We start from the raw sequence: 25673 nt of genomic DNA, 5'->3' as shown, positions 1-25673 counted from the left end.
ACTTTAAAGTAAGTAGCAACTATTCCTTAAGGGAACAGTACCCTTGAACGTCAAGTTAGTGCCTCTGAACTAGCCATACTTGAAACCAATGCTCACATAACTCTGACCACGACAGTATCAAATCTACTGTAAGGTGAAAATCGTAATTATCACTCAATTATTATATTTGTAACGACAGCTCCTAAAGAAGTTAACAAGGTATTTTGCTATTTATCTTTTTCATATGTTAACTTACTGCTTAATAATGTACCTTAAAATGCATTAAAACACACTCAGCTTCTCAGCTGATAAATCTAAAGCTTTAAAAATGCCTGTGTGATGGTTTATATTTGGCATATTTTATTGCCTAGCCCTCAAATGTCTTTCTTCACACAAAAGCCAGCCGAACTCAATTTTAAAATTTATGTTAAGACTCAAAAGGCATAAAAACCCTCTTTATGGAATACCCTATTCCCTGGCTCTGAACTGCATCTTCATCTGAAGAGTGTTTGACTGCAATTTGGTAACTATTTACTGAATAATGGTAACACAAAAGAATTCCACTTGAAAGAAAACAGTTTCTGTCTTACTGTCTACAAAGAGATATTACAATTTGTAGCTTCTACAAAAATCATATGAATCCAGTTTTTACATTAGCTTGAAAAGCTATTAAAATAGTTCTTCTTAGGGCTCAGTTGTCTATACCTAAAAGTAAAGGAGCTGATTATATCTTTAATGATATCCATCAGCCTTTTCTTCATGGAAGATTGTTTCCAACTTGATGCTAATGGCCCAAGATTCAATTAGTAAAGATACATGATTCATCTTATTTTTCTGGGGACTTGTATCATATCGGTAATTGGTCTTTCCTGACAGACTTCAGGGCTTCATTTTGTTTCCTTCCTGAATTGCTACTAAAATGCTTATGGGCTTGTTTTACAGATTTTTTTATATTTCTAAAATAATATTGTAAAAATATAAGTACCATACTACCTCCATAGAAGAATTCTCCCCACAGATTTTACATTATATAGCACACATTTCATGTTTAGAATTTATCATTACCATGCAAATTGGATTAATAGTAGCCAAAGTATCAAATCCTATTTGAAAAGAGGATTAAAGGTTTTACTATGCCAAACAAAACTGAAAAAAACTTTCTTTACATATGAAGTTGGTAGGAGACAAATGTAAACTGCTTAAGATCATTTTATTTGATCTGTTATCTAAGCAGTAAAATATTAATGACATTTACTTTTACAAAATGTTGAACAAAAGTTGGATTTTCTTCTGGTTGTGGAGATGGTCTTGGGTATGCAGTACATTAAGACATGTTAGATTATTTTAGTTTCTTCCACTAATTATCCTAGTGCCACACTTTTTTTTTCCTTCTTGAATGACTCAATACCCTCAATTTTTGTTTTTGTTGTTTTGCAGAATGCTTCACTAGTTGTTTACAAAAAAGTGGGATAAAACAAACAGATAAACAGACATTAAGACTTTATGTTTGAGAAACCATATAATATCAAATATTTAAAAAAGTGCATATAGAAAAAAACTAACACAGGGATGTGATATAATGAAAACACAGTATAAGACAAAGCTATATTAAAACATACTTGTAAAAACCAACCTTATTATATTAATAACCTTAAAATGCCAAAGAATTAAACTTTAAAAAAATAGTCACAATATGCAGATTATTTGCATTTATTTTCTTTTTTTCTTAATGAGTATTAGATACTGAAAATACTATCTGAAAATAGAGAATAAATTATAATAAATAATTATTTTCTAGCATTACTTGTTAGAAAAAGGGAGTGGTAAAATGCATCTGTAGTATCACTATCTGGGCCACATTTATTCCATCACACAGTTAATTCCTAAAGCTGAAACAATCATTACATTTTGATGTTCATCTGTTTTATTGAACTACCACATGGGAGATTTATGGGAATGCTATCATGTCAGGGTCACAAGATTAAGTGAACAGTGATGACAGTAAATAAGCCATTTCTCTATATTCCAAAGGGTTTAACTCAGTTACTTAAAATGCCATAAACATAAATAGTCTTCTCCCTCTACATTGTATTTGTGACAGATGACTTCAAAATACAGCACTCTAGGGCAATGGCACTTTCCAACTAAACAGGCAACCCTTATTGTTGACAAAAGACACTAAACTACTTGTAAACACAAATATTAAAAGCAATTTCACATTTCAATCCATAAAATTTTAGTCTGCATAAAATATAGAGCAGTATCACTGTAAACTACTCATTTAAAAAAACAAAAAAGATATAGTTATAAAAAGGGTATTTGCTGAGGAAAATATTGTTCAAATTCAAATTCTTAAATGTTTATAAGAATGTTTTCATGTCATTTCATGAGTTCCAAAAAGTCAATGAGTTTAACACATTATTTTAGGGAGTGTAGTGATATTTAAGTAAAAATATCAAAATTATCTTTAAAAATATTTAAAAAAGCAAGCTTATAAAAACAATTACCTCAAAGGCATCCAGAGAGTTTTCTCAACAGTCTAGTAATGTACTATCTCCAATGAGTTCTACAAAACTGTCAGCTGCCAAGATAACAGATGCTACTGTCTGAAAAATATTTTCTATAGTTTGGTATATGAATATTTTAATTAGCAACCAAATAAAGGACTGAGGGGCTGTGATAAACTTAATTTACCTCTAGGCACGTATTTCAAATGGTCAAAAAATTTTAACTTTATCCTATTTGAAAGTCAAGGATAAGTTTTGTTTCTGTGGAGATCCAAAACTTTAATTTTTATTTTAAAACTAATGATTTCAACGCCTGAGAAACTGTCTAATTTTAGTGAGTTTTATTATTTTATATTTGTTTATTGATTTTCTTGATTATTTTCATTTGTGTAGATTATATCATTCTAATGCTATATGACAGAATGTGGTCCACTAGAGAAGGGAATGGCAAACCACTTCTTGCCTTGAGAACCCCATGAACAGTATGAAAAGGCAAAATGATAGGATACTGAAAGAGGAACTCCCCAGGTCAGGAGGTGCACAATATGCTACTGGAGATCAGTGGAGAAACAACTCCAGAAAGAATGAAGGGATGGAGCCAAAGCAAAAACAATACCCAGTTGTTGATGTGTCTGGTGATAGAAGCAAGGTCCAACGCTGTAAAAAGCAATATTGCATAGGAACCTGGAACGTTAGGTCCATGAATCAAGGCAAATTGGAAGTGGTCAAACAAGAGATGGCAAGAGTGAACGTCGACATTCTAGCAATCAGGAAACTAAAATGGGCTAGAATGGGTGAATTTAACTCAGATGACCATTGTATCTACTACTGTGGGCAGGAATCCCTCAGAAGAAATGGAGTAGCCATCATGATCAACAAGGAGTCCCAAATGCAGTACTTGGATGCAATCTCAAAAATGACAGAATGATCTCTGTTCGTTTCCAAGGCAAACCATTCAATATCACAGTAATCCCAGTCTATGCCCCAACCAGTAACGCTGAAGAAGCTGAAGTTGAATGGATCTATGAAGACATACAAGACCTTTTAAAACTAACACCCAAAAAAGATGTCCTTTTCATTATAGGGGACTGGAATGCAAAAGTAGGAAGTCAAGAAACACCTGGAGTAACAGGCAAATTTGGCCTTGGAATACGGAATCAAGTAGGGCAAAGGTGAACAGAGTTTTGCCAAAAGAACGCATTGGTCATAGCAAACACCCTCTTCTAACAGCACAAGAGAAGACTCTACACATGGACATCACCAGATGGTCAACACCGAAATGAGACTGATTATATTCTTTGCAGCCAAAGATGGAGAAGCTCTATACAGTCAACAAAAACAAGACCAGGATGACGGTGGCTCAGATCATGAACTCCTTATTGCCAAATTCAGACTTAAATTGAAGAAAGTAAGGAAAACCACTAGACCATTCAGTTAAGTTCAGTTCAGATGCTCAGTCGTGTTCGACTCTTTGCAACCCCATGAACTGCAGCACGCCAGGCCTCCCTGTCCGTCACCAACTCCCGGAGTTCACCCAAACTCATGTCCACAGAGTCGATGATGCCATCCGCCATCTCATCGCTGTCGTCCCCTTCTCCTCCTACCCTCAATCCCTCCTATCATCAGAGTCTTTTCCAATGAGTCAACTCTTCGAATGAGGTGGCCAAAGTATTTGAGTTTCAGCTTTAGCATCAGTCCTTTCAATGAACACCCAGGACTGATCTCCTTTACAATGGACTGGTTGGATCTCATTGCAGTCCAAGGACTCTCAGCTATGACCTAAATCAAATCCCTTATGATTATACAGTAGAAGTGAGAAATACATTTAAGGGACTAGATCTGATTGATAGAGTGCCTGATGAACAATGGACAGAAGTTTGTGACTCTGTACAGGAGACAGGGATCAAGACCATCCCCATGGAAACGAAATGCAAAAAAGCAAAATGGCTGTCTGGGGAGGCCTTACAAATAGCTGTGAAAAGAAGAGAAGGAGAAGGAAAAGCAAAGGATAAAAGGAACGATATAAGCATCTGAATGCAGAGTTCCAAAGAATAGCAAGAAAAGATAAAGCCTTCCTCAGCGATCAATGCAAAGAAATAGAGGAAAACAACAGAATGGGAAAGACTAGAGATCTCTTCAAGAAAATTGGAGATACAAGGCAATATTTCATGCAAAGATGGGCTCAATAAAGGACAGAAATGGTATGGACCTAACAGAAGCAGAAGATATTAAGAAAAGGTGGCAAGAATACACAGAAGAACTATACAAAAAAATCTTCACAACCAAGATAATCACGATGGTGTGATCACTCACCTAGAGCCAGATTCTGGAATGTGAAGTCAAGTGGGCCTTAGAAAGCATCTCTATGAAGAAAGGTAGTGGAGGTGATGGAATTCCAGTGGAGCTATTTCAAATCCTGAAAGATAATGCTGTGAAAGTGCTGCACTCAATATGCCAGCAAATTTGGAAAACTCAGCAGTGGCCACACGACTGGAAAAGGTCAGTTTTCATTCCAATCCCAAAGAAAGGCAATGCCAAAGAATGCTCAAACTACCACACAATTGCACTCATCTCACACGCTAGTAGAGTAATGCTCAAAATTCTCCAAGCCAGCCTTTAGCAATACGTGAACCGTGAACTTCCTGATGTTCAAACTGGTTTTACAAAAGGCAGAGGAACCAGAGATCAAATTGCCAACATCTGCTGGATCATGGAAAAAGCAAGAGAGTTCCAGAAAAACATCTATTTCTGCTTTATTGACTATGCCAAAGCCTTTGACTGTGGATCACAAGAAACTGTGGACAATTCTGAAAGAGATGGCCACCTGACCTGCCTCTTGAGAAACCTATATGCAGGTCAGGAAGCAACAGTTAGAACTCGGACATGGAACAACAGACTGGTTCCAAATAGGAAAAGGAATATGTCAGGGCTGTATATTGTCACCCTGCTTATTTAACTTCTATGCAGAGTACATCATGAGAAACGCTGGGCTTGAAGAAACACAAGCTGAAATCAAGATTGCCGGGAGAAATATCAATCACCTCAGATATGCAGATGACACCACCCTTATGGCAGATATGCAGATGACACCACCCTTATGGCAGAAAATGAAGAAGAACTAAAAAGCCTCTTGATGAAAGTGAAAGAAGAGAGTGAAAAAGTTGGCCTAAAGTTCAACATTCAGAAAACTAAGATCATGGCATCTCGTCCCATCACTTCATGGGAAATAGATGGGGAAACAGTGGAAACAGTGTCCGACCTTATATTTTGGGGCTCCAAAATCACTGCAGATGGTGACTGCAGCCATGTAATTAAAAGACACTTACTCCTAGGAAGGAAAGTTATGACCAACCTAGACAGCATGTTCAAAAGCAGAGACATTACTTTGCCAATGGTCCATCTAGCCAAGGCTATGGTTTTTTAAGTGGTCATGTATGGATGTGAGAGTTGGACTGTGAAGAAGGCTGAGCACCGAAGAATTGATGCTTTTGAACTGTGGTGTTGGAGAAGACTCTTGAGAGTCCCTTGGAATGCAAGGAGATCCTACCAGTCCATCCTAAAGGAGATCAGTCCTGGGTGTTCTTTGGAAGGAATGATGCTAAAGCTGAATCTCCAGTATTTTGGCCACCTCATGAGAAGAGTTAACTCATTGGAAAAAACTCTGATCCTGGGAGGGATTGGGGGCAGAAGGAGAAGGGAATGACAGAGGGTGAGATAGCTGGATGGCATCACCAACTCGATGGACGTGAGTTTGAGTGAACTCCAGGAGTTGGTGACGGACAAGGAGGCCTGGCGTGCTGCAACTCATGTGGTCACAAAGAGTCGGACACAACTGAGCGACTGAACTGAACTGAATGCTATGTGAAGCATTTTATAAATTATTTTACTTTGGAGAGACTGACAGGCTGTTAAAGTTTTCTCTCTCTCTCTAAGGGAAGATGAAGTTTGATACTCCTTTAAGGTATTTGCTGAATCTGGTAATACCACTTTGGTCTTTTCCCCATTTGTAATATTCTCCCAGTTTCCCAGGCTTTTCGTTTTATTTACTGAAGACTCAGAAGTTGCTCACAATTTTCCTTTCTATCCCCAATACTGTAATTATACGTCAAGGTTGTATACATCATGCAAAATACCAAGCTGGATGAATCACGAGATCGAATCAAGATTGTCGGGAGAAATATCAATACCTCAGATATCAGATGACGCTACTCTACAGAAAAGTAAAGTGGATCTTAAGAGCCTCTTGATGAGGGTGAAACAGGAGTGAGAAAAAGCCAGCTTAAAACTCAACATTCAAAAAACTAAGATCATGGCATCCAGTCCCTCTACTTCATGGTAAAGAGAAGGGGAAAATGTCAAATGACAGATTTTCTATCTTTGGGCTCCAAAATCACTGCAAACGGTGACTGCAGCTACTGAATTCAAAGATGCTTGCTACTTGGAAGGAAAGTGTGACAAATCTAGACAGGACACTAAAGAGCAGACAGATCACTTTGCCAACAAAATTCTATATGGTCAGAGCTATGATTTTTCTAGTAGTTGTGTATGGATGTGAGAGCTTGACCATAAAGAAGGCTGAATGCCAAAGAATCGATGTTTTTGAATTGTGGTGCTAGATAAGACTCTTTAGAGTCCCTTGGACTGCACGGAGATCAAACCAGTCAATCCTAAAGGACGTCAACCCTCAATATTCACTGGAAGGATTGATGCTGAAGCTGAAGCTTCTATACTTTGGCTACCTTATGCAAAGAGCCGACTCACTTAAAAAGACCCTGATGCTGGGAGAGATTGAAACCAAAAGTAGAAGAAGGCCGCAGAGAATAAGATGGTTAGATAGCATCACTAACTCAGTGGAGATGAATTTGAGTAAACTCTGAGAGGCACGGAAGGACACAGAAGCCTGGCGTGCTGTAGTCCATGGGTTCACAAAGAGTCAGACATGACTTAGCGACTAAACAGTAACAATTCAAATTAAGTGCCAATGCAAGATTCCATCCTTTCAGTTTCTTGATCTCATTATTATGATTTTCAACTTGACTCCACTTAATTATTGGATTTTTATGACCACATTCTGGATGTGTTAACCTGTTCTGATATATATCTAAAATCTTAAAATCAAACATCTGAGAGATTCCCACAGTTCAGTTCACTGACTCTTATTTTCTTGACTCCATTATTTTCTGTCTATCAGTCCCCTGCTTTCTTTACTTTGCTTCCTTCCTTAACTATTTTAGATTATCACTTATCACTCTATCACTTCAATCACTTTCTTATTTGTAACTTAATATGTTTATTCCTTTGCCTTGATGAAACTATCCAGCAATAAACAGCCCTAGAAGTGATGAATTAAAGACAATGTGTTTTTTAACCTATTTACAGATACAGCTTAATAGTCACAGGTACGGCTCTTTCTCTTTTTGGCTGTTGACAGAATATAAGCAGTTTCTTACATATTTTAAAAATTTACAATTAGGCGCCTTCATTTTTATTTGGAAGGAAATGGAGTACAAACCTTGTAATCTATTGTAATAAAATGTTTTGCTGTATCAGAGAAAATATCATGTGATACATTCAGATTAGTTGGGAAAATAATTCAAAATATAGTATAATTAGCTCAGAGTAAAATCCAACTACCCTACAAGAATCCATATTCTAACAATTTTCGGTGGTTGGAAGAAGAAAACATATAGATGTATTGCTGACAGAATCTGTTGAGGGACAATGTATGTACATGTGTCGTATGGGGAGTGGGAGATGAAAGAAAGAAGTAAATCAAGGAATAAGAGAGGTGAGACTTGTTGGGGATTGGAAATATATATTTGGCCATGTCTAAGAAGTTTATCACATACATGAACAGTGACCTACTGTCATATGGAGCTCTATTTTCTTCTTCATGGTAGCCTTTTCCATTAAAATATGATCTGGGCAAGGGAAACTCAATAATCATCTTCCCATCTACACCACTTCTTTCAGTGTTTCTGAGTTCTAAGAATGGCACCACCATTACCCGGTGAGTGATGACAGCCACCTGGACAACATTCTTGATTCTTTACTAACCATTTAATCATTAAGTCACAATGACGTTACATAATTTTAGATGTATGTTTTCTATTAAAGTGGCTAGCATCAGTGACCTAAATTAAATAGAACCCAATGAGTTGAATGTTAAAGATTCAAGTACCCAAGGAAAATGAAAATCTGTTTCATAGTTACAGAACCTATAGCTTAGACAGATGGTTGCAAAAAAGTCCTAGCCAGGGAATAAAATGGATCAGAAAATTAAGCAAAATCTCCACTACACTCTATGCCAACTTCTCCAAAATAAGCAGGGTTTTGAATCTAGAAATCTGAGGCTATTTTTACCTTCTTAGCAGATATGAGATACTCCTTTTAAAAGGCAGCTGAACTATCCCAGAAGACATGCTGGACAATGAGTCTTGAGGGGAAAAGAGACTGAGGTATCTGGGGTTTGGGTAGTTTACTGTAAGACTAAGAAGATGATGTAAGAAGAGGGTCCTAAAAGTGAGATGGTACATTTACTTCCAATGAAAGGGCAGGAACATGTGCAGCTGTTCCCCAGGTACCACAGCTCCTTGCATTTATGCAGAAACTGAAGTCTAATTTTGTCCAGAAACAGACCTGCTTTCAAGAATAAGCATATCTCTAGAGCCCAGAGTAAAATGAAGATCTAGAGCTTTACATTAATAAGATTAGCAGAATCTCAGCATAATCCTTGAGTGTGTGGGGCCCTATTAATAAATAAGACTGAGTTTTCCACCTCTCATGGAGGGGACTCAGGGCAAATTAATTCAGGTTTAAATAAAATCTGAGTACAGTGGTTGTAGTTCATACCCGTTATAAATGGCATCAGTAAACGTTTTAAGACAAAGGACAGAGAAATGGAGCCAGGAAGTGAAAGTTAATAGGACTGTTTCAGAATATTCCAAATCTAGACTTTGTTTCAAAAGCATATGGTTTTCACTTCAAATACTACCTGCTCACTCCTTGCTTTATGTTTTAGTGTTTAATTTACATTACTTTAAGTTAATATTTTGTGCTTATAATGCTGATTTTGAGTTATTACTTTGACTTTAAATTCTTGATAGAGTGAGAGAACTCTTGATACAGATGAAGCCTTGTTTTGGAAGTGTAGACTATCAGACTGAAATCCAATAACTATGTCCATCCTCTCATTTCAACCTGTTACATTTATTTATATAACTTTTTAGAAGCTATGGCATGCTATTCTATGAAGTTTCATAGCCATTAAGTGAGAATGAGCTATGATACAAATATTTTTTATTTCTAAGCAGGTTAATTTTTTGGTCATCTTAGATTTCACAGTGTTAACAAGATCACAATTAATATTAATAGATTGTTTCTTCTACTTAGTGCTACCAATATACTTGTCAATACAACTTGTTAATTTATATTTTAAAAAAGCTTTCAAATTCTAGTTTTTCCACAGGGAAGAAATCAAGATCAATAACATTATATGAATTCAAAAGTTAAATATGTTAGAGCCAGCAAGCAGCATAATTGAGTCAAAAGATAAAAGCTAAAAGGAATTATATGTTAAAATTAAACATTTTTTTATAAAACAGGAAGTAGAACATTATAGAGATGAAATTCCTCCAGATTTAACATATATTTAATAACAAGAATATATCTGTAAGTGGTATTCAACCTCTCCACTGAGGAAACTACAAGGCTACTGGAAGAGACAGGCACATCTATGTTGCTATAAAACATTAAGTGATATACCATAGATAGTTGCAATACAGATAATTACCACAAACTATGAGGAATCAGGTTTACAAAAGATAGAGAAACCAGGGAACTCTATAGAAAGGGTGACATGTGACCTCAGCTATAACAGGGTGACCATACTTTCCTATTTCTTCTAGTATATGTCTTCATAAAGCAGCCAGACTAATCTTTTTAAACATAAATCAGATCATGTTACCCTTCCGCTCAAAACCCTTCACTGTTTTTCATGCCACTTAGGATAAAGTCACGAATCCTTGTGATCTACAGGACTTTAAATCATCAGGCTCATATGTTCCTCTCCAGCCTCATCTCAAGACACCACTCCCACCACTCACTGAGCTGTAGACATAAAACTCCCCTTTCTGTTCATTTTATTATTTCTATGCTCTGAGTCTTTGTAATGTTTCTCTTCTAATGTTCTATATTCCACCCTTTGCTGATGATTCCCTTCTCATCCCTCAAAACTTGGCCTAAACTGACCTTCTTTGAAAAAGTCTTCCCTGAATCTCTAATCTAAAATAAAGATCCTCTGTTATACTCTTTCTTTCAGAGTACCCTATATTTTTCTTTCCTAATGTTTGCTGAATTTTGTTATTAATGCTTTATTTCTATAATTATTTAATATGAGCCCCTTCTACCAGACTATAATTTAATTATGCGAGGGCAGGCCAGGCTTTGGTGCTCAGCTGTTTCATCAAATACTAGTTTAGATGTTGCTGTGAAGGTATTTTGTAGGTGTGATAACATGTATAATCAGTTGACTATAAGTATCACTTCATGGGAAATATAGATGGGGAAACAGTGGAAACAGTGTCAGACTTTATTCTTTTGGGCTCCAAAATCACTGCAGATGGTGACTGCAGCCATGTAATTAAAAGATGCTTACTCCTTGGAAGGAAAGTTATGATCAACCTAGATAGCATATTTAAAAGCAGAGACATTACTTTGCCGACTAAGGTCCGTCTAGTCAAGGCTATGGTTTTTCCAGTGGTCATGTATGGATGTGAGAGTTGGACTGTGAAGAAGGCTGAGTGCCAAAGAATTGATGCGCTTGAACTGTGGTGTTGAAGAAGACTCTTGAGAGTCCCTTGGACTGCAAGGAGATCCAACCAGTCCATTCTGAAGGAGATCAGCCCTGGGTGTTCTTTGGAAGGAATGATGCTAAAGCTGAAACTCCAGTACTTTGGCCACCTCATGCGAAGAGTTGACTCATTGGAAAAAACTCTGATGCTGGGAGGGATTGTGGGCAGGACGAGAAGGGGACGACAGAGGATGAGATGGCTGGATGGCATCACTGACTCGATGGACGTGAGTCTGAGTGAACTCCGGGAGTTGGTGATGGACAGGGAGGCCTGGCGTGCTGCGATTCATGGGGTCGCAGAGTCGGACACGACTGAGTGACTGAACTGAACTGAACTGAAAGGATATTATGCCCAGTAATGTGGGTGGGACTCAGCTCATCAGTTGAAGGTCTTAAGAGAAAAGACCTAGGTTTCCTGGAGAAGAAGGAATTCTGCCTCAAGACAGAAATCCTGTCTGTGCTTCCAGACTGCCAGCCCAGCCTACAGATTTCAGATTTGCCAGGTCCCATAAGCATGTGAGCCAATTCTTTGAAATAAATTGATATCTATATATCTATATTCATATCCATACCCAAATCTATATCTGTATTTTAGCTATATTCTGTTGGATCTTAAAATTTTGTTTGTCTGGTGAACCCTGATTGATACAGTCTGCTTCTACTTGTAAAACTGTGTGATACTATACAGGTTTCACTTAAACTCTGAAATCTTCAATTTCTTTATTGTAATATGAAAAAAAAATTCAGTATCAACCTTAATGGAGATTTTATGAATGTTAAAAAAAATCTCATTTAACATTCTTAGTATAGTGCCGGGCAAACAATAAATATTTAATTAATGTTAGATGTGGTGGTATTGTTATTATTATAAGAAACAAATATCTAGAGTTAGCTATTTTTAAAGATGTTTATGTTCTAATATTACTTTAAATTCAAGTAATAAAGTTTTCTTAAATTTATCTTATACTTGAGATCCCAGGACAGTTGATCAACTACTATCCTGGCCATATTCCAGATGTTCTTTCTGGCTAACAGAATCACTTCTACCAGAATTTTTCTTAGTGTCCTTTACACAATTAACCAATCCCTAAATTCTGCCAGACAGAGACTGGATAAAAACATTCAATGAGATAAGATAATACTAATATATATAAATGAAGGACATTAGCAATCTTAATATAGTGACCTGACTCACTACTATTTTTCTAGAAAACATTGTGCAGAAGAAAGCAAAACAAATTTATGTCCACAAATTTTTAGTAGAAAAACACTTTTTATTATAGTCTCAAAAATAGCCTAATTTGAGATGAAAACCTTTCCTAAGAAAAAGTGAATAGAGAAATATGAAATAAAATATTTTTAAACAATGTATTACTTCTCCATAATACATGCTTATATATTACTACTTATATGTAAGAAAAATTAAGAATGATATAAATCTAATAATTTGAAGAGTTGACTCTAAAAGATTAAAAACAAACCATTTCTACACCCTTACTATATACGAGAAATGATATTCTAAAATACTTGTCTAAACAAATTTTGTATTGTTATACATAATTATAAATTAGAAATAACTTCCATTAGATTACTTGTAGAAGTTCAGATTTTCTTTTAAAGCCATTCTAAAGAGTCATTAAAAAGATTTCAGGAAAAAAATTAAGCAATTTATAATCCTTTAAAATAACAGTATATGAGTAATTTTTACGTTTATAGTTACTTTTTATTTATAACTTTTAAAATTAACCTATGAGTTACTATTTACTTCTAGTATTTTTTCTTACAACTCACCTATGAGAAACCGCTCCCCATGCACCATGCTTATTTGTGAGAATGTTCAAGATTTTCTGTTTCAACTGATTTGCAGTCACGTGGTCCCGATGCTTTGCGGCACTTATGAGATGGTCACACATCTTCTCTTCCTCTCTTCTATCAGCAGCATATTGGGCACACTGTGACTAAAAGAAATACCAACAGTGCATGATAATACACCTCTATCTACATAGGAGAGAAATGATATCTAGCCTTGAGTTAAAGGGTAATTATCAATTCAATTTTTAAAACTCAGATAATATTCTGAAAGTTATTCTAGTATATATGTATGTGTGTATATATTTGTGCATATACATATGGTCACTTTGCAAACTGGTAAAACTGTGTTCTTTCTATGTGTTTATATATAAAGTACATGGAAAGCAATTTGAATGTTAATAACCTGGGTCTCCCACATTGTAGGCAGATTCTTTACCATCTGAGTCACAAGGAAAGCTCATTAAGTAATATTATCAGATAATTTATGACTTTTAATCTACCTTCCAATTTTGAAATTCTGATTTTAACATACTCTAAAAGTGAGCATTTTAGAAACAAAATAGTTTATCAAAAATTCAAATCTACTTATTATTTTACCAATACAATGTTGTTGTTGCTGTTTAGTTGCTACGTAGTGTCTGACTTCTGTGACCCCATGGACTGTAGCCTGCCAGGCTGCTCTACAGATGGGATTTCCCCTCAAGAACACTCGAGTGGTTTGCCATTTCCATTTCCAGGAGATTGTCCCAACCGAGGGACTGAACCCAGGTCTCCTGCATTGGCAGGGGAATTCTTTACTGCTGAGCTACCAGGGAAGGCCGTAATATAGTATATAAGTGTTCATTGTTCAGTCATGTCCAACTCTTTGTCACACCATGGACTGTAGCCTGCCAGGTTCTTTTATCCACGGAATTCTCCAGGCAAGATTACTGGAGTGGGTAGCCATTCCCTTCTCCAGGGGATCTTCCCGACCCAGGGACTGAATGCAGGTCTCCTGAAATGCAAGAAGATTTTTTTTTTTACCATCTGAGCCACCAGGGAAGCCCAATATAGTATCAGCTCAGTTCAGTTGCTCAGTCATGTCCAACTCTTTGCAAACCCATGAACTGCAGCACGCCAGGCCTCCCTGTCCATCACCAACAACCGCAGTCCACCCAAATCCATGTCATTGAGTCGGTGATGCCACCCAACCATCTTATCCTCTATCATTCCATTCTCCTGCCTTCAATCTTTCCCAGCATCAGGGTCTTTTCAAATGAGTCAGCTCTTCGCATCAGGTGGACACAGTATTGGAGTTTCAGCTTCAACATCAGTCCTTCCAATGAACACCCAGGACTGATCTCCTTTAGGATGGACTGGTTGGATCTCCTTGAAGTCCAAGGGACTCTCAAGAGTCTTCTCCAACACCACAGTTCAAAGCATCAATTCTTCGGCGCTCAGCTTTCTTTATAGTTCAACTCTCACATCCATACATGACCACTGGAAAAACTGTAGCCTTGACTAGATGGACCTTTGTTGACAAAGTAATGTCTCTGCTTTTTAATATGCTGTCTAGGTTGGTCATAACTTTCCTTCCAAGAAGTAAGCGTCTTTTAATTTCATGGCTGCAGTCACCAATTGCAGTGATTTTGGAGCCCAGAAAAAAAAAGTCTGACACTGTTTCCACTGTTTCTCCATCCATTTTCCATAAAGTGATGGGACCGGATGCCATGATCTTCGTTTTCTGAATGTTGAGCTTTCAGCCAACTTTTTTACTCCCCTCTCTCAGGCTCTTTAGTTCCTCTTCACTTTCTGCCATAAGGGTGGTGTCATCTGCATATCTGAGGTTATTGATATTTCTCTCGGCAATCTTGATTCCAGCTTGTGCTTCTTCCAGCCCAGTTGTTTCTCATGATGTACTCTGCATAGAAGTTAAATAAGCAGGGTGACAATATACAGCCTTGACGTACTCCTTTTCCTATTTGGAACCAGTCTGTTGTTCCATGTCCAGTTCTAACTGTTGCTTCCTGACCTGCATATAGGTTTCTCAAGAGGCAGGTCAGGTGGTCTGGTATTCCCATCTCTTTCAGAATTTTCCACAGTTTCTTGTGATCCACAGTCAAAGGCTTTGGCATAGTCAATAAAGCAGAAATAGATGTTTTTTGGAATTCTCTTGCTTTTTCCATGATCCAGCGGATGTTGGCAATTTGGTCTCTGGTTCCTCTGCCTTTTCTAAAACCAGCTTGAACATCTGGAAGTGCACGGTTCACATAATGCTGAAGCCTGGCTTGGAGAATTTTAAGCATGACTTTACTAGCGTGTGAGATGAGTGCAATTGTGTGGTAGTTTGAGCATTCTTTGGCATTGCCTTTCTTTGGGATTGGAATGAAATGTCTTACTTAAAAATGTTATGTTCCTGATAATTATATATAAATCAAAACGGTGCCATTTAATAGTGTTCCATCTCATAAATGGCAATGTGGTATAGAAGATAGTTTAGGAATTTTGACTTTCATTCAATTTCACACTTTATGTAAATTCTTTTTTCTCTGTAATCAGTTTTATATTCATAAAATAAAGGGCTAAAACAATATTTTCTCTACAGAGTATCTTAGCTTTCAAATTTAGTGTACTCAAAGTGTCTTTGAATGATAACTACTCTCTTAATTTTCTCTACCTAGTAATCAGTTGTCCTGTCAGCTATCTGTATTCAAGTTCATTGGTATTAGAAACATAGGCAATCTTGTGTATCAAAAAGGTTCAATACAAACATGAACATGAAGATGAAACATCTCTTTAATCATAAGTCTTTTCTGTATAATGATTTATGTATAGAGTGACTGCAAATTTTAATATTATCAAGTATTAATATGAGTCATATAATTATAAAAAACTTTCATACATCTAAAATATACATATAATGAGTTCACATTCATTATTACAAAGTAAAAATCCTTCATGGAAGGTATCTGAGCATAATCCTTTCAACTATCTCTTGATTCAGACTATCACAAGTCATGTCTTCCAGAGAAATAATCCTTCTGTAACCTAAGAAGGATTAATTCATTTTCCAATTTATCTTTTTGTACAGGGAATCACCAATTAGTACAATGATCTGCCTCCATAATGAGGTTAATATTTCATTAGCTCATTGGAGAGTAAAATTAAATTTTCATTTTTCTTCCTTAACAATTACAGTGGTTAGCCAAAAAAAACTTAACTGTTAAGTACCCATCTCAAATTAAATATAGTTTTTTTTCTTAATTACAGGCTTATATGGGAGATATAGAAATTCTTCAAAAAGTCCTAGCATAAAATGTTATGGCTTTTATAAAATCTCTGACAATATAAAAGTGGAATAGGTTTGGTAAACTACATATGCACACAGATACACACACATCAGTGAGTTTTATTAATACAGCTTTAACCTAAAAGGAATAAATAGAAAATTTGCGTTAAAAAAAACAATGCACGTTCATTAACAATGATAATACTCTCAAAATTTGGTTTACATCATTATTTTTTTGTGTACACAATGTAAAAACACTGAGTTGTTCACATTCCCTTCACAGCATCTATACCTCTATTAGCTGTGTGTCCTCAATCAAACAGATCTCATTTTCACCAAGATGGTGAAAATTTTATTAAGGGTGTGTGAAAACAATCTTACTCTTTAAATGTACAAAGCACGCATACACAGTACATAAACAAATAAATAGCATATTGGTGATAATTATAATAAATCATGGTAGGGGCTGATTAGGGTGACAACTATTTAAAATTTTCCTTAGAGAGGACAATAATATTAAAAGGTTGAAAAACACCACTCTTAGCTTAATATCACCTTGGTTAAATGCATGTTAGAGCTTGTAATTAATATCTGATGGCTTGAAAATGTATCCTAAATGCTTTCACATGTCAAATATTGATCTGCTTATATCCCCACAAAATAATTTGCTTTTCTTAGTAGAAATATGATCAACTCAAAACTGATTCTGCAGGGAATTCAGTTAATATCCTAAATGTTATTACTAACAGAGGTTGAAAGTCAACTGAACATTGCTATTTTGTCTACAGTTCTGACATATCTTATACCTAAACATATTATTCAAAGCAGATAACTTAATCTTTTCTCATCATCCAGATTAGAGTATGATACCTGATTTGTAAAGATTTGAAGTTATTTATGGTTGGAAAGATACAAAACTTCATTCTGACAAACACTTAACTGTCGATGTACTTTTATCAGAATTTATATATATTTTTTTCAAATAAGACTGCTACAATCCCATATGACAGGTATGTGCTACCTCATTTGACAAATGAAGTGGATATTATGGTTATTATAACAAAACAGTTATTTCTGCCTTATTCTTTTCAGCGAGGTAGATCAGAGATCTCTAGACCTAGGACATCAACCTGCATGACTAACAGAACTGCTTTACTGAGATAAAAACCTCAAAACTAGAAATATGGGTTCTGGCTTCCAGCTGCACCACACTTGTTCATATGTTTTATCATGACCATAAATTGCTGGACTTAAGTATTATTTTCAAGGCCAACCTAAGTCAAATACCAGGTCACCTAAATATTTCTGAGAATAAGTTTATTGAATCAGGGTAATATGTCAAATAATTACTGACATGCTAGAAATATAAGAATAATATTTATTTAAAAAACTATTAGTATGACTATATACTACTTGGAATACCTTAAATTTTTGAATATAAAATAGAAATGATAGTTTGTTCTTTATGCAAATGATAATTTGTGCTTATGAAGATTTTAAACTGTTATGTTTCCATATATACATACAGATCTACATATACATCATATATAATATGTTGCTTCATTCGTTAATCAAGTATAAATTATAAAAATAAAATATGAACTAAAATGATCTTTGGCTACTCTAAATAGAGATGAATACATTATTAAATAATAAATTGCTGAAGAGCAAAACTGTTTCTTCACATAACCACTATTACACCCATATCTAATGGTGTGTAAGCTATGCTTAAAAATTACTAAAGGAATTGCACTGTAAAACTATATGTGCCTTTAAGAATAAGTTAGAAAAACCTCAGTCTATCAAGTGGTTAGGCATAATGCTAGAGTGGTCTTTTCATATTGCAAATGAGGTAATAAGTGCCCTGTCTGACATTTACTAAAGCTTTTAAAAACAACTGAAATGCCTTCACTGAAATTTTCGTCTTAAAAAAAAATACTTATGTAAGGTTACCATTGGTGACAACTGACTTGAAACAAAAAAGCAGAATTTAATTCACTCCCAAAACCTTACCTCAAACTCTGCATGTTTATGTACATCCTCAGCTCTCTGTCTGTTCAAAATAAACTCAGCTTCATTTGCAACACGAACTATATGGTCCTTCATAGCATGGCATAGCAATCTGAAAAGAGAAATACCTTTGGAATTAATATAATAACTTTGTGCAACTCAATTTTTTTCAGTAATCAAATTTCAGTATTGTAAATATTAACTATGCATAAATTTTAGATAAGTCTAAATCATACAATTACAAAATATGCTATTAAACTGTTACAGCAATGCCTCTTAAATACAGTGTGTCTTGTGAACAAATGATTCAGTTAATTTAATAAAGGTATTAAAGGCAAGAAAAACAAGGATTTTGGATACTTTTAAAATGGTTAAAGCAACAGAATTCAGTGTCATGAAAGTAAATTTTTACAAAAAACCTGGATAATCGTTCATTAGAAAATCTAGACTGTATTCTTGACTAATTAATATATAGACACTAGGACTAAATTACATCTAAAATTCACTTACATGCTCAGATCCTTAATTCTAAGATGGAACCTTCCTTAAATAAATTCTGAGGAGCAGTGAATTCAAGATAGTTTCTCACTAGAAATCTTACAAAAATCTATGTCTGTTCTGACATAAACTTTGTTATCCCATGGTGAGATTTGGGTTAAATTGATTGTCACTCTAGAAACAGCAGGAACTTCCTGGCCATATGACGGAGGCCTCACGTAAGAGGAACGCAGGCACATTCCAGTGGGAATATGTCTAGTTTTCAGGATGGATGTTAACAACTTAAGTTACTCAAAGAACACAAGAGTAAGGGGAAATCTACTAGAAAGCACAATACTTGGGGGAAAGTGGCTCAAACACTTCTGTAATGTTGGAGGGCAAACAATCGTACAGATAGTCTTACATTTAATCACTGAGGAAGCTGGGAAAATAAAAGAAGTTAAAGACTAAACTTTCCAACTAGTAAGTTTTGATGACCTCATTGGTTTATATTTTATAGATAATCTTCAAAAGAGAAGAGGTTGGAGTCTTTGGTTCAATGGCTTTATCTAGTGCATGAAGGCTGAAGAAAGCCAGGAAGAAATCTAATATGTGTGAATTAGTGCAGATTACAACATTTAAATAGATTAACAGAAGACAGGAGGAAGGAAGAGACTCAGGGTCTGGCTGGTTAATAGGTATGATACCATTCTTAGGAACAAAACAGTGAATGACCGAAGCCAAGAGGCATGGCGGCAGAGCAGGGGATGGGGTAGGAGAGATTCATGCCTCAGATACACCAGAGAAATTGTATCGGTTGTCTGTCCTCCTAGTTTTTCACTGAGGAGTTATACATCAACTAATGCATGATATGTTTGTGTGTGTATTTTTTTTAAGCAGAAATTTATTAAGATCCATTTATATAGTGTTTTACACACACAGAATCCTCAACATTCAGGCAATCAACACTATTCTCAGAAGTGCATTGTAAGAAGACAGACTTCTTTGACCTCATCCCCTAAAAAGATACTTCTGTTTATACTCCTAAAAATGATGAATTTATTACACCACCTCTCAAGAACAATCCCACTAATCCCAAAACCTCTGCAGAGGGTGAAGAGGGATTAGCAGAGAACCTTCTCCACAACACAGTGCCACACCCAGATGGGTAGTGCAAGAGACACAGAAATGGCTTCAAGGAGTGTGTACCCAATAATGGGGCTGTGAGGAGAGCCTGGGGCCCTGCTGGGGGCCAGACAATACTGAATGGCTTCCAGGGCCTCTTATTCCTCCTCACCTTCTCATGCAGCCATGGCTCCTGGAGATTTAGGCTCCGGGAGGGCATCTCTCACCTTACTACGTGCTTTGCCTAAAGCCCCTATGGTGATGTCAAACAGAATTCTGTCAATTTCTATTGCTGCTGCTTCTTTCATTTCTTCTTGATTGCCCATGCTTTCAAAAGTGTCCTCTAACATCTTTTCTATGATCCCAGCCTTTATCATCTCTTTGGACAGGTCCCACATGGTGGCCTGGATTTCCAAGATCTTCACAAGATGCTGCATGGCCTTCATCACTTCTGTGTTCTTCTGCTGTTCATAGGGCTTTTCAGAGTTTTCTTATGCTAATGATTTTAAGAATTTTAAGACTGACCAAGAGAAGGATTTTATGGTTTAGGAGTTTGTGTCAGCTACATGTAATAGAAACCCAATTACACTGGCTTAACTAAAAGGAGATTGTGTTGTTTTTTTTTAACCCTCCACAATAAGAAGAAGCCCAGTGTAGGCAGTCCAGGTAGCCACTCACACAACTGCCGGCTGGTTCTTCAGCCCTGTGAGCACGGAGTTCATGTGTACTTTGGATGTACAGAGCTTGCTCATGGCCTTCCTTGACCTGAATCATCTTGGCCAGAACCATGCAGACATCCTTCTGACCCTTTCTGGCAGCATGATTCATAGACTGTTTCACTTTTTCTTCTTCTCTATGGATATCTCATATCTGCCCGTCAACAACTCTCATTTCTTTTCTTATCTTTAGTGACCATTCGTTGGCCAGCTCTTTGGGCAGCTTCTCCTGAGTTTTTCCAAATAGCCCCATGGCGAACTGAACTGAACTTGCACTTCCCAGCTTTCCATTCCCTGAGCCCAGGCAGGTCACAGGCAGCTGCTTGAGTGGGGCCATTGAGAGGCACGTGTGGATGTTTTATTTCCATGCCTCTACTTATTTGACTCTTTTAAAGGGGAGCTAAAAATCCCAAAATCTAAGATTCCTTTAGAATCTTCAATTCTATCTCACTTCAGGAAGTCACTCTATTGGCCATAATCAGCTTCACATATTAAATTTTTAAGCTCAAATAATCTACTCTGTGTCACAGTCACAGATAAGAATCCTAAACTTTCTCTCTTCCCTTCACTTGTCTCTCCCTGGTTCCAGGCAAAAAAAAAAAAAAAAAAAGACTTCCAACTTCCACTTCTGTGATCCCTCTGTTTTCTCTTAGTCCTTCATCCACTGCTCGATTTATTTCCTTTTTCACTAACTTGGATCCCATGATTCCACATTTTAAGCATCCTCTTGCAACACCTTCACTCAATCCATGATCTGTGCTATAGCTGCTTAGGAAATACGTTAACACTAGGTAGAGATGGGGGTATCCCTTCTCAGTCCTACATCTGGACCTCTGAGGAAACTTAAGTTGACTTTTCTAAGCTAATTTTGTTAAGGCTGTATTCCTCGTCATGTGTGGTTATTTAAGTCTCTGTTTTTATTACGTTAGTGAAAGTTAATGATTAGAAAAAATGTCTTTAAATGCCTGAATCCAAAAAATCTCCCAGACTTTCTCAAGGAGCTGCGTGTATGTGTTGACAGCCCTTGAACACTCAACCAGGCAGGTTTGAACCCTACCTTTGTGTTTACTTTCTGCTGCCACAGAATCTCAGCATCCATAGGTGAGAGTTTGGAACTTTCTCCTCTTTCCAGAGCATGAAAACTAAGCATGTGCAGGGCCCTTTAGAATTTCAGAAATATGTCCGAGCTTTTCAAAGTCTTGTGTACATTTTACTCCCTTGCTGTTCCTCTCAAGCTTTTCGATTTGTCTACCATTGGCCTCAACTGTTCTCTATCACCTCAGGCAATGGCAACCTAAGATACTGGCCTATAAATGCCTTCAACAAATGCCCTCAGTAAAGCAGCTTTCTTTTCACACTAGGCCAGTTCCAAATTAGGCAAAATGAATCTTTTAACCTATTCTCTCAGGGAGTCACTAGACAGATCAAAAGTAAGTGATTAAAATTCTTTGCTAATGATGTCTATTTCCCTCTGGCACAGTGGCTTATAATGTGTGCTTTTTAAATTGTTTCCTTTGAACTGGAAAGCAAAGGTTGGCACTGGAGTTAAGTTAAAATGTCACAAAATTACTGCACCATCACACCCCCTAATAGTTTTTGAAAATATTTTTGTTGTATATACAATTATTGAGACTTTTTTCTTCAAACATTGAAAGTATTATGTCCTTATCTTCTAGCTTTCTTTGTTGCTGTCATTCTACTTTCCCCTTTTTCTAAATGATCAGTTCCTTCTTTCTGGGTGCTTTTACCTCTTTATTTTTGGCTTTGCCCAGTTTCAGTACCATGTGTCTAGCCTGGGTTTCTTTTTATTTATCCTACTTGAGGTACACTGTGATTTTCATATTACTATATTTTTATTTTCAATCAGCTTTTAAAAATTCACAAATATTATCTTTTAAAATATTTCATTTCACCTACTCTGTATTTATTTTCCTTTTTCAATTCTGATGATTTACAAATTAAACTTTCTTATTCTACCCCCATACCTCTTAATATCACTTTCATTTTTCATTTCTTTCTCTTTCTGCATTTTGGGTAGAAATCTCAAAATCTATTTTTCAAGTCAGTATAATTCCCTTCATCTTTGTATAATCTGATGAATCATTAATACACAGAGTTTTTCCAAATTGTATTTTTAAAACCTATGAACTGTTAGTCACTCAGTAATGTCTGACTCTTTATGATCTCATGGACTGTAGCCTGTCAGGCTCCTCTGTCCATGGGATTCTTCAGGCAAAAGTTAGTGGAGTGGGTTGCCATTCCCTTCTCCAGTGGACCTTCCTGACACAGGGATCAAACCCAGGTCTCCTACATTGCAGGCAGACTCTTTACTGTCTGAGCCACCAGGAAAACCTTAAAAAATATATATATATACGTATATATACATTAAAAAAAATATATATATACATCCCCCAAGGACTATCAAGGTTAGAATTATGAAATTCAGGAAATAAAATAGTACAAAATCGAATGAATAAAAAGAGACCATGGGAAGCTTTGAAAAATTGAGAGGTGACAGAATTTAAGGCTTTCCTGGTTGCTCAGGGGTTGCTCCTAGGGGTAGGATGTGAATGCTCTATAGCAGAAGATAATCCTCAGTGACCCATTCAGCTTTATTCACTCTTCAATCTGTTAAAATCTGACTTTAAGATCATCCTACATTAATCACTAGTCTTGTTAATTTTATTTATTTTTAATCTGCTTCTTTATTACTTAAATATTGTTTTAATTCAAGCCTAATCATCTGTCATCCAATTACAACAGCCTCCCGATTTCTCTGACTCCCTCAAATCTTCAGTTCCTCTGTTACATTTTTCGCTCTGCCACTAGTGTTATTTACACTTCTTGGCTACTTTTATTGACAAGGTAATAGTTAAACATTATATATAGACATCGGTCTACTTTTCCAACTTTATCTAGCGCCTTTTCAGTATATGTTTTCTGTGTTTCAGAGAACATAGTTCTTTAGTGATTCATGCAACTTCAGGACTTCTGTATGTGCCACTTCTTTGTGGAACTCCTACCACTCACTCCTCTCCACACAACTAAGAGACCTTCTCCCAATTTCTCAGATGTTCTGGGAATTATATTTATCACACTGTCTTATGGACTTTTCCCCCTCTTTTTTCCTTTTAACAAGTCTCTCTTAAGACTGTGAAGTTCATTAAATGAAGTACAATCCCATTCATCTCTGTATCCAACATGATTTGCATGGTAGCTGTTGAGAAACATGGACTCACCAGTAACACATGACTAAATGGAAAAAATGACTGAGTGAATTCCTGAGCAGGTTATGTAGGAAGGAGGGTAAAAGAAGAAATATAATTTTAATGATGTTAGTTTAACACTATAAAATCCTATTATATATTTAGCACATAAAAAACGGGTAAATAAAAATATCATATAACTTGGTAATTATGGAATATTTTCTTCCTCAGAGTAACTACAACACAGGAAGTAAATGAACTGGTCTTCATCTTCTATTCTAAGTTTATTTTTCAAAGGGACTAGAAAAAGAAAACAATTTGTTGAATCCCATTCATTCTTCTTCTAGAATGGAGCTGTCATAGATACAGGAAAGCAATCAGGGAACAAAACAAAGCATTCTCTTACAAATGGAATACATATCATTATGGCAAGTTCTGTTTACTAGGAAGTCTCTAGTTCTATGCAATTTGTTATAATTTAAATTGTTTTTCATTGATCAGAAGCCCTGAAATCCTGAATTTCAAATATAAATAGTTTCTGTTGTTTTATTGAAAGAAAAAATGTCAATAGAAAAGGCAATATTAGAAATTAGACAAATAAGTCTTTCATCCTTTATAGATGAACGGGAGAACAGAAGGAAGAACTAGTTTATATTTAAATTCTGCTTTTTATTAATGTTATAAATTTGGACAAATAATTTTCCATGTGTCTTAAGTTTTAGCCTTCTGATTAGAAAATGGGTGTGTACTGTCTCACATATCCTAAACACTAGAAGAAATAGTGCATGCTCAAGCTGTAATACGATTAGATTTTTAGATCCCGATTTAGTCATGAAGACAGGTCCTTATCAGAAGTGACGTGGCCACATGGTGTAGGAGCAGATGTAATACCTCTGTGTTAATTTTTCTGGCCCCAGAATTTAAAAAGAAAGGCATAAAGTTTCTGGTGACACTGTAAGGAAAAGTTTGACTGAATAAGAAAAGTTTAATTTCTTCCTGTGATTTTTTTAAAGACTATTAAAAAATCTGGGAAAAAATATGATTTTCATTTTTCAATTTAATAATATAAAGTTCAAAAGAGATTATAATTCTTAAAATAAAATTATGTTCGTATTTGCTTTATCAGATAATAAAAACATAAAGGTATTTTTCAATTGTTTTAAATCTTATTTTCACAAAAAAAGCTAGAGTTGATTTTTTTTCTTTTTTTAATCCTACACAGTGTGCCTACATCTGTTTAGGCCCTAAAAGAAGCCTTCCCCAATCATTACTGTCTACCGGAACATATTCTTCTTCTACAGTCAATGCAGTTTTTATAACATTTTTTTTGCACGACTTATTTATAATGCCTGTGACATTTTGAACTGTTTAATATTTTGTGCATGTAAACTCTAACTTCTCAATTACAAAATACTTTTAGATGAAGACCAGATGTAAAATGTATTTATATCACTGCTAAAACTATTTAACAAGTATTTTATAAGCATTTATTCAGTTTTTTTGCTGTATGTATGGTAATTATACAGACATTAAGAATGTCAGAAATACCTGTACAGCTACTACACTATTTTTGGTAATTAGAGAATAACTAATCCTTTCAGCTTGGACTGTGACTCTTTATAACAGTCATGCTATAAAATAAGTATTCTGTTTTTCCACACATTGTTTTGTAGAGAGCAACTGAGGGATATAAATCGTCTGTGTTCTCACTTTATGAATATG

At 35.8% G+C, this 25673-nt stretch overlaps 1 protein-coding gene and 1 pseudogene across 8 annotated transcripts in view; both read right to left on the bottom strand.

Annotated features, from left to right (window-relative positions):
- NBEA (neurobeachin) overlaps nucleotides 1-25673 on the bottom strand; it is a 667995-nt gene that overhangs the window by 311620 nt on the left and 330702 nt on the right. For all 8 annotated transcript variants that reach the window (XM_018056646.1, XM_018056648.1, XM_018056650.1 and 5 more), the window contains 2 exons: nucleotides 18431-18539; nucleotides 13129-13295 (listed from right to left, as the gene is read on the bottom strand). In XM_018056646.1, coding sequence (XP_017912135.1) covers nucleotides 13129-13295; nucleotides 18431-18539 — 276 coding nt within the window. The remainder of the gene's footprint in view (nucleotides 1-13128; nucleotides 13296-18430; nucleotides 18540-25673) is intronic.
- LOC102175490 lies at nucleotides 20029-21275 on the bottom strand (annotated as a pseudogene).

This window comes from Capra hircus, chromosome 12, assembly GCF_001704415.2.
Source record: "Capra hircus breed San Clemente chromosome 12, ASM170441v1, whole genome shotgun sequence".
Classification (NCBI taxonomy): domain Eukaryota; kingdom Metazoa; phylum Chordata; class Mammalia; order Artiodactyla; family Bovidae; genus Capra; species Capra hircus.
The sequence above is the reverse complement of the archived record's forward strand: the minus strand, read 5'-3'. Positions and strand labels throughout refer to the sequence as shown.